Raw genomic sequence first — 15,161 nt, 5'->3', positions numbered from 1 at the left:
TGCTAGTTAGGGACCTAAATTTTTACCACCTTTCTAAAAATGTTCTAATATATCAGCTTAGAAAGAGGGAAGCTAGGACCACGCGTTCCGAAAGTGACTGTCACAAGAACGCTTAAAGGCGCCCCAGTCCCCATAAGCTTAACTGAAGGCGAACTGGCTCCCGCTACAAAACGAGGAACCACGGAAGAAGCCATCCGTGGAGGAGGCGGGTCTGTCGTGCTCGTTGTTGATTGGCGGACTGCCCAAGAGCCCCGCCTTCTAGCGCGCGCACGGCCGCGCTGTGGGTGTGTCCCACTGGGCGGGAGCGTGCGCGCGCCGCTCGGAGGACCGGAAAGGGGGCGGGGCAGCGGCGCGCGCCCCCGGAACGCGAGCGCCGGGAGCGCGGGTGGGAGGGACTGGTGTGTCGCGGGAACCGGAGCCTGGGTCCGGGAGTCGGGGAGCCGGGGCTACCGAGGGAAGACCGTCCGTCGCGATGAACACCGTGCTGTCGCGCGCGAACTCGCTGTTCGCCTTCTCGCTGAGCGTGATGGCGGCGCTCACCTTCGGCTGCTTCATCACTACCGCCTTCAAAGACCGGAGTGTCCCGGTGCGGCTGCACGTCTCGCGGATCATGCTGTGAGTGCGGCCGGCCGGGCGGGGCCGCCGGGGTGTGTGTCTGCGTGTGTCGGCGAGTGCGCGCGGGCCCGGCGGTCGCGCGGACACACGTCGCCGTGGCCTCCGGACCCCAGCCCTCCGCGCCCGGCTCCCGGGCTCGCCCTCCAAATCCCGAGTGGCCTGGGTCAGCGCTCCCCGTCCTTCCTGTTCCTGACGTCCCTCACCCGCCCCGGCCAATGAGGGAGCAACACAACAGCACACCCACACCCGCGCTTCCGCCTGGCGCCTTTCCCTCCGGCGAGCAGCCGTGGGCTCCGCGGCCAGCCCGCGGGCAACCCGGCCTAGGTCCCCGTGGCGTTGCTGTTCCGGAGGCTGAAGCCGCTCGGGGGGCTCTGGTGTCTTGTCCGGTCACTGTTGGGTCTCTCTGACAGTATCTTTACGCGTTCCGCCGTGCCTCCTTCTGGACACACTACTTGCACTAGCTGCCTTGAAGTTCGGATGGAACTGTGGGCGGGGTGCGCTGAAAGGGTTTAAACTTTGGGTACAGCGCTCTCTTATTTTTATTGTCATTCTTTAGCCAGCAACCTGGATACATCTCTGGGGACACTAAAAATGGAATTTCAGAATGACTTGCCTGTTTTATTTATAGCATTTCCCTCCATTTTCGGTCCCTCTTGCTTTAGAACTGTTTTTAATGTTTGCTCTCTCTGTGAGGTCTTGTATAATCTGCCCGGTTCTTTAGCATAGTTTACTCTTTGACAAAATCACCAGCAAGTGTCCCCCCTCTACTACGGCTGCTGCTTTTGATTTGTAAATTTTCCTATACTGTTTTTTGTTAGGTGCTGCTGGTGATTTAAATAGGTGTGGTTTTAGATGCCAGCCCTGCCATCGCTTTCAGTTCTGTGATGGCCTACACAAACTTGAAGCATTTTAAACCTTGGTGGTGATCTTAAACAAGTTTCTTGCCCTTCTGGGTGTTAACATTTGTTAAAAGTGAAGAAAGTGGAAGGATTGTTGTATGGATTTAAGATAATTGTGGAAAAGGCACTGTCTCTGACATATGGTATGCACTCATGAAGAGCTGTATTCCACATCACTTTGGCCACTCTTCTTTCACTCAGTCTGCATAACATATTTGCATTTTCTTTTTTCTTTTTCTTTTCTCTTCTTTTCCTTTCTTTCTTTTCTTTTCTCTTCCTTCCTTCCTTCCTTCCTTCCTTCCTTCCTTCCTTCCTTCCTTCCTTTCTTTTTTTCTTTCTTTCTTTTTGTTCTCTTCCCTTGGGTTTTCTCAGAGGTTCTCCTTAGGCATATGAAAATACCTGACTACCTTCTCTTGTATTGAATTATAGTATTTACTTATTTCCAAACAAAAGGTTTCTCAAATTTACTATTTCTTTGTAGAATTTCTGTTTTACTTCTGCACACAATTATCTCTGGCTGTTTTAAATTGTCTAAATTTTGTGTGTTACCATGAGGCATAGTAAAACTTTTATCTTTACTTCTAGAAAAAACGTAGAAGACTTCACTGGTCCTAGAGAAAGAAGTGACCTGGGATTCATCACATTTGATATAACTGCAGATATCCTTCAATAAAATATTTTATTGCCTTTTCTGTATTTTTGAAATTAGATGCATGTGTAAAAGTTTGGGGAAGAGTGAGTGTGACTGTTGACTACCACAGCCTGTTATTTTTATCAGTGTTGGTATTTCCTTGTTCACACTTTAAGAAAACTAGAGACTTAGGAAGTACTTGTGTGACTTCTTCATGTAAACATTAATTTGACTCTAGGAAAGAGAAGATAAAGTTAAATCATGGTTAAAGAAGGAAAAGCTCTCCAGAGTTCAGCCTGCCTGGATATAGTCCATTTTCTGTCACAAATAATCCTTCATCTCTTATGAGAGAAAACAACCTGTATGTTTAAAAAGAAATTGCATCTATAGTGGTTCAAAAGGCTTTTTATCAAAGTGATGGTGCTAAAGTGTGTCAGCCTTTTAGCGTCTTTAGAGCCAGAGAAATCTTAGTGAGTCTACTGTGATCAGTGATGATGAGTTATTTTTTCTTTATCTTGTTTTTCTGTCTTCAGAAACTCATCCACTTGGCCACCTTTGTCTCTTTAGGGCCACAGGTTATATAATCCTGGCAGAATATTATTTATTATTAGTAGTAGTAGTATTGGTTGTGGCAACTGTTATATAAAGCAGCTGACCAAAACATAGGTCTGTTCACCCTGAAATTATTTGTAGTTTTTTGTTTGTTTGGTTTTTGGTAGTCATGTTTTTTGTTTTGTTTTGTTTTTAGATTTATTTATGTACTGAGTATACAATGTTCTGCTGCCTACATATATGCCTGTACACCAGAAGAGGCACCAGACCTCATTATAGATGGTTGTAACCCACCATGTGGTTGCTGGGAATTGAACTTAGGACTTCTGGAAGAGTAGCCAGTACTCTTAACCTCTAAGCCATCTCTCCAGCCAGTGTGTTTTTTGAGATAGGGTTTCTCTCTGTAGCCTTAGGTGTTCTAGAACTCACTCTGTAGACGAGGCTGGCCTCAAATTTACAGAGATCCGTCTACCTCTGCCTTCCAGGTGCTGGGATTAAAGGCATGCACCACCTTCCAGCTATTTGCAGTTTTTAATGAAGCAAAATTTTGCATTCAGTTATAGAGTAGGAATTAGTTTAAAATGTGCTCTTTTTAGAAATAGAGATACTGTAGAAAAAAAAATCTTAAGATAAATTCGTTTGTAAATGTTCATCCCACTTTTAAAATCTTAGCTAAGAAGTTTAGACATAAATGAAAATAGTAATTTGTATTCTAGAAAATGACATTAAGCCACTGGGAGTATAGCTCATTTGGTAGAGTTCTTGTGTAGTGTGCATGAAGTCCTGGGTTCAGTCCCAAGCACTGCATAAATAGGGCTTGTGGGGCTTGCCTGTAATCCCGTCATTCTGGAGGAGGGGTCAAGATCGGAGGGTCGGAAAATTCCAGGACACAGTTGACTACTGTGTTTATACATTATCAATCAAATTATAATTTGTTCAGATTTTTCTTTTTCTTTCTTTTTCTGTTTTTGTTTCTCTGTGTAGCTTTGGCTGTCCTAGACTTAGCCTTGTACTCTGTAGACCAGGCTAGCTCTCCCTCCCCGAGTGCTGGGATTAAATGTGTTTGCATCACAACCAGCTTGTTCAGATTTTCTTAATGTGCTCCTTATATTTGAAATTGTCCCTTTTGTTTTGTAAGGAACTGCTGAAGATGTCTTCTCAATTCTGAGCAATAACTTGTAGTGGGAATATTTTAAAACTAGATTATTATAAGCTTGTAACTATCAATATGTAGATACACATCATAAAATTAATAATTTACATATAATATTAAGATCCTCATGTTAGCTCACTTCGCAGTTGTGCTGTAGTATTGTAGTTCATTCTGGTGAGTGCACCTCTCTAAGATGAGTGGAACCATGTTAGTGTGCCTTCACTTCTACCAAAGACCCCTACACGCGCACACACACACACACACACACACACACACACACCCCTCTGAGACAGTGTGATCTGTACTGACCTGTAGCCACATTAACTTGTGTGGAGTGCTGTACTTGAGCTCAGGGTACATGTGTATGTTGCTGCTTTGAGTGGTGGTGATTGGTTCTGCTCTGAAGCCCCACTGGGATTGGTTTTCTGTGAAAGACTAAGTCCTCACTCTTTTGAACTTAGTGGACAGAATTAACGGTTCAGTGTCTAATGTCTATATATATATATATATATATATATTTAATAAATATGTGAGTCAGTTATGTTTGCAGGAGCTGGGAGGATGGTAGCCTCTCCTGACACAAACACACACACATACACCCTTTTGGAATGGGCTAGATTTTACAATATCCTGTGTTTTTCTTTTAAATTAGTGATTTGGTACATTTCTGGACTACTTGTTTTATTATGTTTCATTGTTCATGTTGATATTGATGTTTAAAAAAAAATCTGTTTGAAAGTTGTGTGCTGCTTTGGAATCTTTACAGTCCTTAATTTGTTTACATCTAGAGAATATATTTGATTGGAATGTTAAGCAGTTATTTCTTTATTTATCAGCAGAATATTCAACAAAAAATAATGTAAGTATCTAATTATAATAGTTTCTTTGTAAACATTATTTCTTATGAATGGATATAATTTTTTAAAAAAATTACTTATTGGAGAGTCAGTTCTTTCCTACCTTAAGGATTCCAGGGATTGGACCTACTGAGTCTTCCTACTGGCCCAAGAATATAAATTTTTATATATTCAAAATATCTGACTTGCATAGCTTAGTTTAAAAAAGAAAGCAACAAAAAAGTCAAACTAATGGAGAGATGGCTACAGTGAGGAAAGCTGTCTTCCCTGCAGAAGCCTGTTTATACTGTCTATATCCTATAGCTCTCAAGCATTATAGGGTCCAGAAAGATGTGCATGCTACTACAATAAAATATTGCTTGATTGCCTTAGCTTCTCTTGTAGTGCGCATACTAAAAAGTATGGAGTGGCTTAATACATCAAATTGAGATACATACAAATAAAACATTGCTTCTTTGTTGTTTTTGCCAAAGCAATTCTGTGTTTTTCATCAGTGTAGGTAAGTGTGGTTTGAATAAGTATGAGCCATGGATTCAAGTGTTTGAATGCTTGACCATAGGGAGTGGCACTATTAGGAAGTGTGGCCTTACTGAAGGAGGTGTGGCCCTCTTAGGTGAAATGTGTCACTGTGGAAATTGGGCTTTGAGGTCTCCTACGCCCAAGCCTAGTGTGAATCAAGTCTCATTCTGCTGCCTTTAGATTAAGATGTACAATTCTGGGCTCATCTAGCACCATGTCTGTCTGTAAGCTGCCATGCTTTCCACCATGATGATAATGGACTAAAACTCTGAAATTTTAAGCCACTCCAATTGAATGTTTTTCTTTTTTAATTATTTTTTTTTCATGTACATTTGCTGTTGCATGAGGGAGTTGATCCGCTAGAATTTGAGTTGCAGACCAGACAGTTGTGAGCTGCCATGTAGGTGCTAGGAATTGAACCAGGGTTCTTTGGAAGATCAGCCAATGCTCTTAACTGCTAAGCCATTTCTCCAGCCCCAAATGTTTTTCTTGTAAGAATTGCCTTTGTATGATATCTCTTCACAGCAAGGGAGAAACCTAACTAAGATGTTAGGTAATTTGTAATTAAAGGTGGGTCTATATTTTATTTGACCTGTATTAGCGGGGAACAGTCAAACAGCATTATGTACTCATTATTGGTAGATATATTTTATGCCAGGTATTTCATTAACATATAGGTCATACTGGGGTGAGGGAGCTGTAAAATCAGCAAAATGTTTTAAATATAGCAGAAAAGGCTTTTCTTCAAAATAAGAGTTTTGATATCTGCATTTTAAAAAAAATCATCAAAATGAGAAGGCTATAGCTGGGATACAGAGTGAATAAATTGTAATAAATAATTAACAAAAAATAAGTATAAAAACATTAAGCCAAAAATAAAGAACAAAAATTGAAAGAAACCTTAAAGGGTTAAAGGAAATAATCAAAATGCATTTTAAAAATAGAAAAAGCTGTTCTTCAAAGAATATAAGAATAGCTTCTGTACATAAACACTATTGAATAGGTATTCAAAAGTTACGAGGATCAATGTTACTTTTATGGGGAGTATATGTAATTTTTAATTCTGTTTTACCTCAGTAAAACCAGTAAGTTAACATTAATTTGGAATTATATTATTGCTTTGGTGAATAAATAATACATTTGGATTCAGTTGTCCTGCTTTTTGTTTATTTATTTAGTCTTTGAATCTGAAGTGATAATGTTTCTGATAAGTTATCTAATTATTTTCAATTCCTGCAGGCTTTGAACCAAGTTGTCCTTTGGGACAAGATTGTTTTGAGAGGTGATAATCCGAAGCTGCTCCTGAAAGATATGAAGACAAAATATTTTTTCTTTGACGATGGAAATGGTCTCAAGTGAGTGACTCCTTGTCATTTTTAACATTTTTAAAGTAAGATTGCTAAGAGATAGATGAAATGTGGGTTTTTTTTTAAAAGAAAAAAAATATTGTGTCTAGGGTATTAATAGCCCAGTGGCAGAACAGTTGCCTGGCATGCGCAGAATTTGGTTCAACTTTCAAGACAGGAAAGAAGGGAGGAGTGACAGAACTAGGGAAGGGGGAGGTGTTAACAATATTAGTAAAACAATTTGGGAGAGAAGTGTTTGTGTATTTTTAACTCAGCTGAAAGCCTGAGGAAAGATAAAAATTTGTTATCTGTCATAGTAATCATTTCTCTAGTAATGCTAAATGCAGTAGTCACAATAATAGTCCAGAGCTGTCATAGTTTGCTTTCTGTTGAGAAGATAAAAACACCATAAGCAAATCAACTGGAGAAGAAAGGCTTTATTTGGTTACCAGGTTACAGTTCATCTTTAGGGGAATCGAAGGCAAGAACTGAGGCAGAGACAGACCATAGAAGAATGCCTCTTTTTAGCTTCCTAAATGCTTGCTTTCTTGCTCTTTCTTTCTTTCTTTCTTTCTTTCTTTCTTTCTTTCTTTCTTTCTTTCTTTCTTTCTCTTCCTCTGTCCCTCCCTTGCTTCCTCCCTCCCTCTTTCCTCTCTCCCTTCTTTCTTCCCTTCCCTTCATTCTTTTCTTCCTTCCCTTCTTTCCCTCCCTCTCTTCCTCCCTCCTTTCTTTTCTTTTTTCTTTTCTTTTGTTTTTTGAGATAAGGTTTTTCTGTGTAGTCTTGGTGTCCTGGACTCCCTTTGTAGACCAGGCTGGTCTTGTACTCACAGTGATCTCCCAGCCTCTGCCTCCCAGAGTGCTGGGATTAAAAGCGTGTGCCACCAAGCCTGGCTCCTCAGAGTGTTTTCTTATACACCCCAGGAAAACCTGCCCAGGGATGGCAATACCCACAGTGGGCTGAGCCCTCCTACGTCTCACTAATCAAAAAATGCTCCCCATAAGTTTATCTACCTGACATTCTGAAGGGGGTCCTCAGTTTACACAAAACTAACCCATACAATAGCTTTTACTGTTGGGTGTATATGAAGCAGGTTTTCTTGTAAGTAGGAGGTTGCCACTGTTAAGATAAAGGTCTAAACTCAAGTTGGGGCAGCCTGCATGAGGAAGCAGTGTGGTGGGTCTTGTGCTGATACCTAGGTTTCTAGTGTTGCTTCTCTGAGTTTCTTTTCTTTTCCAAATTTCAGTTTACTTTTCACAAAAAGAGGACATCAGAATGATCAATGGTCAAGAGCTCAGGTCATTTTGACCTTTTATGGTTTATAAGAAAAGCTTTAGGAAAAGAGCTAATTTGACTAACCACACCTTTGTACTTGCAAATAAAGAATTTCGATTATGATAGATTTTGATCTGCTGGAGTTTTCACCTCTTAATAAAGGCAGAATTAGATTTCAGATTATTGCCTTCTGAGTCCTACCTAGCATGAGGCTCATTTTCTTTTCATTGTATTCTATTCATGTAAGCTTTCTTGTTGATAATTAATTGTAGCTGTGAGTTTAGGTTGGTCATTTAGGCTGTGAATGTAATGCTGATTGATGTCTTCTAGTGCTGTCTGTGTATTTCAAATGGCATGAAGAAATTGTTCTGTTTCGTCTGTTAGAAATAGCTGGTTATAAATGCAGTTAATTTAAAGTTTTTGTTGAGTGATAAAGTCTGCTAACCTTTGTTATGTCTTTTTGTAGGGGAAACAGGAATGTCACTTTGACGTTATCCTGGAACGTTGTACCAAACGCTGGAATTCTACCTCTTGTGACAGGATCAGGACATGTATCTGTCCCATTTCCAGATACATACGAAATAACTAAGAGTTACTAAATTATTCTGAATTTGAAAAATATTTTTATACGTGATGGATTGCATCTCATCTCTTCCCTGTTTCTTCATTTGTTTTTGGTTACTTTTTTCTTTTTGTTTTGATGTAAGAAAGGCAAACACCAAAAAAACATAGCTGAAGTAAAAGGTAGGGGCTGCTTAAGCTTAGTTTTGCAAACAAATAAAAGGGCTGCCAGAAGAGTAGTAAAAGAGTGAGGCAACTGTGCAGGAAGAACTAGGTTTGAAACAATTCTTTCATTTGCAATATCTTAAGGCTTATAAAGTGAACATACATGGCTGGTGACGTTTCAGGTGTCTCTAGATGCATTATATGTTTTATGTTCATGCAAGTTGACAGTGGTTGTGACTTAGACATGAACTTTTATCTTTTAGTGTTTGTCAGATTACTGCACACATTAATATGGTTCTTTGAAGTCTGGTTTACAAAAGAGCACAGTGGTAGAATTTTATTTCCCTTGTTTTAGAAATTCCCACTCCTGTTTTCCTTAGGTGAGTAGCAGCTTTCCGCAATAAAAACTAAGGACCTCTTTGATGCTGTAAAAATCTAGCAGGCTCATTATAAAGTTTAACCCAACCAAATGTGTGTCTTTTAGTGTTTTCAGAATTTTCCTTTGTATATCTCTGTGTAAATTTTCAGCCTTTGAAAGTTGAAAATGTTTGCATGGATTGCCTCCTGAATTGAATTTGTCCCACTGAACATGCCTCTGTAATTAGTTACAGTTTTCTTAGCTTCATATTTTAACAGTTGGAATAATAAGAATATTTGTGGTGTGCATTTCCATTTTCAAAATTCTCTCATGTTTGAATGTTGTCTTGAGTACTCATAATGAGGCAGATTGTGCAAATGTTAGTTCTTTGCAGGTGAAGAAACTGAAACCCAGAAACTTACTGACTTGCACCCTACTAAAGAGTAGGCAGTGGAGTTCTCTCATACCTCAGTGTACACATTGATCACACTCATCTAATTTTATTGTAGTTTTTTTTTTTTTACTTTTGCATTCCTTCTAGGAATGATAAAGTATGAAAGTAATTTTCCAGCAGCCAACACCTTACATAGTGATATTTTTGTTTGTGAATATTCATTTTTACCCATGTTAAAACTACATAGGTTTGTAAAATAATTTAGAGATAAAATACATTATAATTGAGTGAATATATAGTTATATTTGACAAGAAATATATCTTCTGCAGTGATAAGTACCCTCAGAGGTATAGCAGCTGAAAATGGGCTATTTAATGCAAGAACAGACACTGTAAGTACATCCCCAATAACCTAAAAGGGCTGTTTACTAGCAATAGCATAAATTAGCATTTGTTCTATTACCTCATGTGAAGTGTATCTCTGTTCAATGATACTCATTTTAACAGCTCTCTATGGGGTGGTACAGTTCTTACAAATCTATGTGAGTGAGGTTTTCAGACCAACAGAAAGGTCAAAGGCCCATTTCAGGATCTTTGTTTCTTCATCTATAAAATGATCTTTACTATGGTACAAATCAATGAAATGTTTTCTTCTGCTCAGCAGATCATGAGCAGTAAATCACTTTAGTCATCTGAAGTCATGGAGATGATGCAAAGATTAGCACAGAGTTCATAGTGAAATAAGCTTCTGGTATATTTTATGCCTACAAATTGAGCTTTATACATTGAATAAATAATAGTTGTGTAAAATCTGCAAGTGTCAAAGCTTAGAATATCTGGGTGTGTCCTGCTTAAGGAAGCCATGACAAGCCTGTAGCATTGAAGCTAAACCTCAGTTTGGTTTATAGTTCAGTATACTTCTTTGATGAGTGGATCTGTTACTCCAGCACAGATTAATAACTAGCACCAATATTATTTAGAATTACTAGTTGGAAAGCTCAATTTGAGGAGTTTGGTCAGGAAAACAAGGAAAGCCCAGCTAGCACAGTGTGACAAAGGTCTTTGCTTTTCCAGACTAAGGGAGCAGCTCAGCATATGGCTGCTCCAGCATGCCACTAGCCCTGTTTCTCAGGAACTTGATTGCATGTATGCAGGACTTAGTTTGTAATAATTCTACATCCTACAAAGTTTATATGTTTGATAACCATCTCTAGTCTTAGTACTTTAGAGAAGTCCTGTCAGATCTCTGCAAAGACTTGGTGCTTCAGATTTTAACAAAGTGAGGTGGTCAGTTAGTCTGAACCCACAGTTAATTCTGTGAAAAGAGGATATTTGCAAGAATTTTAGTGAAATGTTACAGTTAGAAATGAACTTTAAAATGTAGTGCTCAGCATGTCCCTTTCATTCTCACCTAGAAACAGCCTCACCTGCCTACTTTATACCTTTTCATTGCATTTAGTGTCCTTATGCTGAAACTGTTAAGAATACAATAGGAAAACTGTTTGGTTTGAATATCTTTTCTGGTAATTATTTTACAGTTCTTCAGTGGTCTGGCTAGCCAGTTATTTATGTGAAGAAATGTGCTTTAAGAATTAAAGCTTTGAATGGAGGCTGGTACTGGTTAATGGAGATTCTGCTTTCTGATACTTTGACCTCGTAGCTGTGACCTCTGATTGTAAGCAAACATCTATTTGAAAAGCAGCTCTAGATTTCAGTAGCAAGCCTGTGTACCCACAAGACTGCCAGTGGTTCAAAAATGTATGTTTCAAAAGTTATTTTATAGTTTTTATGCTATTTGAGAAGTTGTTTGCTTCCAAAAATAAATTCACAGGAAAATAGTCCATGAAAATGCTGAATATATATGTGCAAAGACTTTCTTAACTATAATAAATATTCAACATTTTTCTAATAACGGTGATTTTTTTTTTCTGAGTAAAAGTATGCATTTTAAAGACTTCCAAGATTTCTGTGTTTTTTTGGAGATGTTAAACTAAAAGGAAACCAGGTTGTGTGCACTTCAGATTTGAGGAAGGAGTGTGTGGCCAGGCTCTGGTGGTCCAATAAACCCAGAATGTTTCCAAAGGTTGTGTGTTCCCATACTAGACTGTAAGTCCTGTAATGGCAGGCTGTTAGATTTGTGCTTGTATCTTACACAGTGTCTTGCAGTTGATAGGCAGGTGCCAAATAAATATTGGTGATGAAGTGCTTGTATCTAATATGACACTGACGTAGGTACACTCTGTCTGTGCACCTCCCCCCCCCCCTTTTAACTCTCACTGGTTTCTGTCCAAGCTCAGTTGTACTATGGTGGTGGTGCTTCAGGTTCTGTCATGGCTTTGTCGCAGGTTTTTATGGTAAGGTAGTTAATTGAAAGTGGCTGTGAGCTGAACGTAGTAGGGCACTCCTGTCACCCTAGCACTCAGGGAGTCAGAGGCAGGCAAGATCTCCATTAGTTTGAGGCCAGCCTGGTCTACAGTGTAAGTCCAGGAAGGACAGCCAAGGTTACACAGAGAAACCTTGTCTCAAAAAAAAAAAAGAAAGAAAAACAGCAACCCAACCAAAGTGGCTTGGGACAAAGGTAATTAAGGAAACAGTACAAAGCTCTAAGACAAGTAAAGTAGTCCAGTTGCATGTTAGATACAGCTCTGAAGAAATGACTCCTGCTTTATAGCGCTTTGAAGGCCCAGTGTATTTCCTGAGCTGCAAGCTGTGGACATACTAACCCAGACTTGGTCCACCTCACAGCACTGATTCTACTGAGGTGTGATACTTCTCAATTCTTTATTTATCTCAAGAGTTTCTCAGAAGGAACATTTGTCAATGAACCTAGACAAAACAGAATTGCTCCATCAAAACAAAATCAGTGAGTTGAGAGGATTGTAATTTCTATTATTGAGTATTAAGAGCCTTTGAACTATTTTGTTTTCACCTACCCCAGAGTCCCTGGAACCAGTACAGCTTTTGCTCCTTAGAAGCTTTGCTTCACACTTCCTGTCCTCTTTTTTTTTTTTTCCTGGGAAAGCATTAAAGCAAAGTACCCGCATTCAATACTGATGTGTGAGCACTGATTACCCCCTTCTATGCAGGTACTCTAGTATTAATATATACAAAGACACCAGTTTCCAAGGAGCTTTGAAGCTTTCCCTTAACCCTTTTTGTACATCACTTATCTGTGTGTACTTGGGAGTAGGCGTTTTGGAGTTGGCAACAGAGGTACTGATTAAAATTAAATGTTTGAGAGACAAAATACAAATTCGTGGCTTTGCCTCAGCCATATTCCCTTGTTTGGAGCTTGGAATGGCTATAACTTCCCTAGTTAATGATTTAATACAAAAAATAGGAAGGAATTATACTGACCATGTTGAGGAAGAGGATTCTGAGGTGCAATGTGGATCTGGAATAGTGGGAACTGGATCTTGGCTTTTCCTAAGGGTTTCTCCTGGGGCAACCTGGTGGAGAGAGACAACCCAGAATTGCCACCTCCTGTTGCTTGCTCTCTGCTCTATATTGGAGAGCCCAAGTAAGTGCTGAGTTAATGCAAAGTGCTCTAATAGGTAACAAAATTTTGACTCATGCAGAAGCTGTTGTGGTTGTTAAGGTGTACTGCAGGGTGTGATGGAAAGGCTCCAGTGCCTTCTGTGTTTTGGTACCATTGTCCAAGGATTTGCAATCTTACTCTTCAAGCCCCCATGAATTTGAATTAGTTGGGTGAAGTTTCAAAAAAAGTAGAAAAGGTTGTCCTGATGGACACGGCCTCTGGTGTTGCATCATCAACATATTCCGGGGGCAACTGAATTACACGGCCCAGTTTTGATGCAAGGGACATGTGGGGAGAGTCTTCAGCTGAGTAGTCAGTTCTCAGAAGCAAGTATGCCACAGGCAAGAAACCGAACTTCATGCTTAGTGCTTCTCAACCTTCCTAATACTGTGACCTTTTAAAACAGTACTTCATGTTGTGGTGACCCCCCAGCATAAAATGCTTTTTGTTGCTACTTTATAACTAATTTTGCTACTGTTATGAATCATAATGTAAATACCTGTGTTTTCCAATTGTCTTAGGCAACCCCTGTGAAGGGGCCATTCTAACCCTCACAGGGTTGCAATGCACAGGTTGAGAGTCACTGGCTTAGCTAATTATGCTGCCACTTTCTCTTTATGCTTACCAGCTTAAACTGTCCATCAGGGAACAACCAGTTGTTTTGTTTTTAATCTGTATGTGCTCACATTCTGTTTGTGACATGCAGGCATTAAGGATTTTCTGATGGTGATTAGCAACCTGATAGACTTAAACTTTGTAGCTTATTACTACATACAGAGATTGAAAAAAAAAAAGGTGGATTTTTGCTTGTTTTTATAGTATATTGGTTTGGTCTGTCCCAGTTTATATTTTGGCCCTCTGTTTGGTGCTATTTATGTAACTTGATGCAGTTCAAGAGTATTAAAAACACTGTGCTGAAGTCTGCTCAAGTTGTTTTACAACTGTGGTCCAGAATTGCTGACAGTGTCTGGACTTGGACAAGATAGGAATATGCCTTATGTATTTGTTGGTAATCTAAACTCTGAAGAACATACTAGAATTTCTGTATCTCCACAGTTTTGATATAAAAATTATAAGATAAACATAGAATGAACACCATTTTTCTTTTTCATTTCACATCCAGGTTGGAAAACAAGGTTTCTTTTGGTACACAAAATTGATGGAGAATTCTGGTGCTTTTAATGTGACAGGCATCATACCCATTAATTTATTGGCCAAAGCATATCACTTAACCAAAAGTCAGTTGATCACAGTTATAAATTACACAGGGAAATACTGAAGAGTACATCCTACTCAGTAATCTTCTTATATAGAAGGGGAGAAAGTTTTTGGAGTGTGATATAATTCATCAGATATTTGTGATGTAGGTTAGTTTCAGCTGGTTATGAATATGTTAACCTTTACTATAGAAATACTTTGGGTCTTACTGTTTTGATGGAACACTAAATGTTAATCTGCATTGTTTTATTGATCTATGTCTTTTGTACAGATCTGTAGCTTGTTATATTCATTGCTGTTCAGTAATCCATTGTTAAGTAGTCATCCCTGGCAATCCATCCACAGGAAGCTAACCTACACCAGCAGTTTACAGGGTTCTATGGAGAGGACCAGATGAAGAAAAGATAAAGAAGACAGAAAATCTGGGGTCTTGCACTAGCTATATCTTATGCCAAGTAAATTTATTATGAAATACAACATCTTTTTTTTACAACATCTTTTTTTAAACTTTAACTCAGAATTCAATCTTATTTTATTCAAATTATGCAGATTCTTTTTTTTCAAAGATTTTAAAATTATTTTTTATTTATTACGATGTATTCACTTTGTATCTCAGCTGTAGCCCCTTCCCTCATCACCTCCCAATCCTGCCCTCCCTCCCTCTTCTCCCATTCCCCTTCCCAAGTCCGCTGATAGGGGAGGTCCTTCTCCCCTTCCATCTGACCCTAGCCTATCAGGTCACTCCAGGACTGGCTTCATTGTCTCCCTCTGTGGCCTGGTAAGGCTACCCCCAAGGTGGGTGGGTGGGGGGATGATCAAAGAGCCAGCCACTGAGTTCATGGCAGAGACAGTCCCTGTTCCCATTACTAGGACACTCACTTGGACATTGAGCTGCCATGGGCTACATCAGTGCAGGGGTTCTAGGTTATTGCAATGCATGGTCCTTGGTTGGAGTATCAGTTTCAGAAAATACCCCTGGGCCCAGATTTTTTTGGTCCTGTTGCTCTCTTTGTGGAGCTCCTGTCCCCTCCAGGTCTTTCTATCTCCACCTTCTTTCATTAGATTCCCTGCACTCTGCCCGA

The 15,161-nt window shown here is 39.5% G+C and overlaps 1 protein-coding gene across 1 annotated transcript; it reads left to right on the top strand.

Annotated features, from left to right (window-relative positions):
- The first annotated feature begins 352 nt into the window (after window positions 1-352).
- On the top strand, window positions 353-11,278 carry Spcs3 (signal peptidase complex subunit 3). Its single transcript, XM_060381785.1, has 5 exons — window positions 353-615; window positions 2,100-2,175; window positions 4,635-4,709; window positions 6,466-6,581; window positions 8,312-11,278. Exons 1-5 carry the CDS (start codon window positions 473-475, stop codon window positions 8,442-8,444), a joined length of 543 nt encoding a protein of 180 aa, XP_060237768.1. The 5' UTR covers window positions 353-472; the 3' UTR covers window positions 8,445-11,278.
- The last annotated feature ends 3,883 nt before the right edge of the window (window positions 11,279-15,161 follow it).

Source organism: Meriones unguiculatus, chromosome 4, assembly GCF_030254825.1.
Source record: "Meriones unguiculatus strain TT.TT164.6M chromosome 4, Bangor_MerUng_6.1, whole genome shotgun sequence".
NCBI lineage: Eukaryota > Metazoa > Chordata > Mammalia > Rodentia > Muridae > Meriones > Meriones unguiculatus.
Note: the sequence above shows the minus strand (reverse complement) of the source record. Positions and strands in the feature narration are given on the sequence as shown.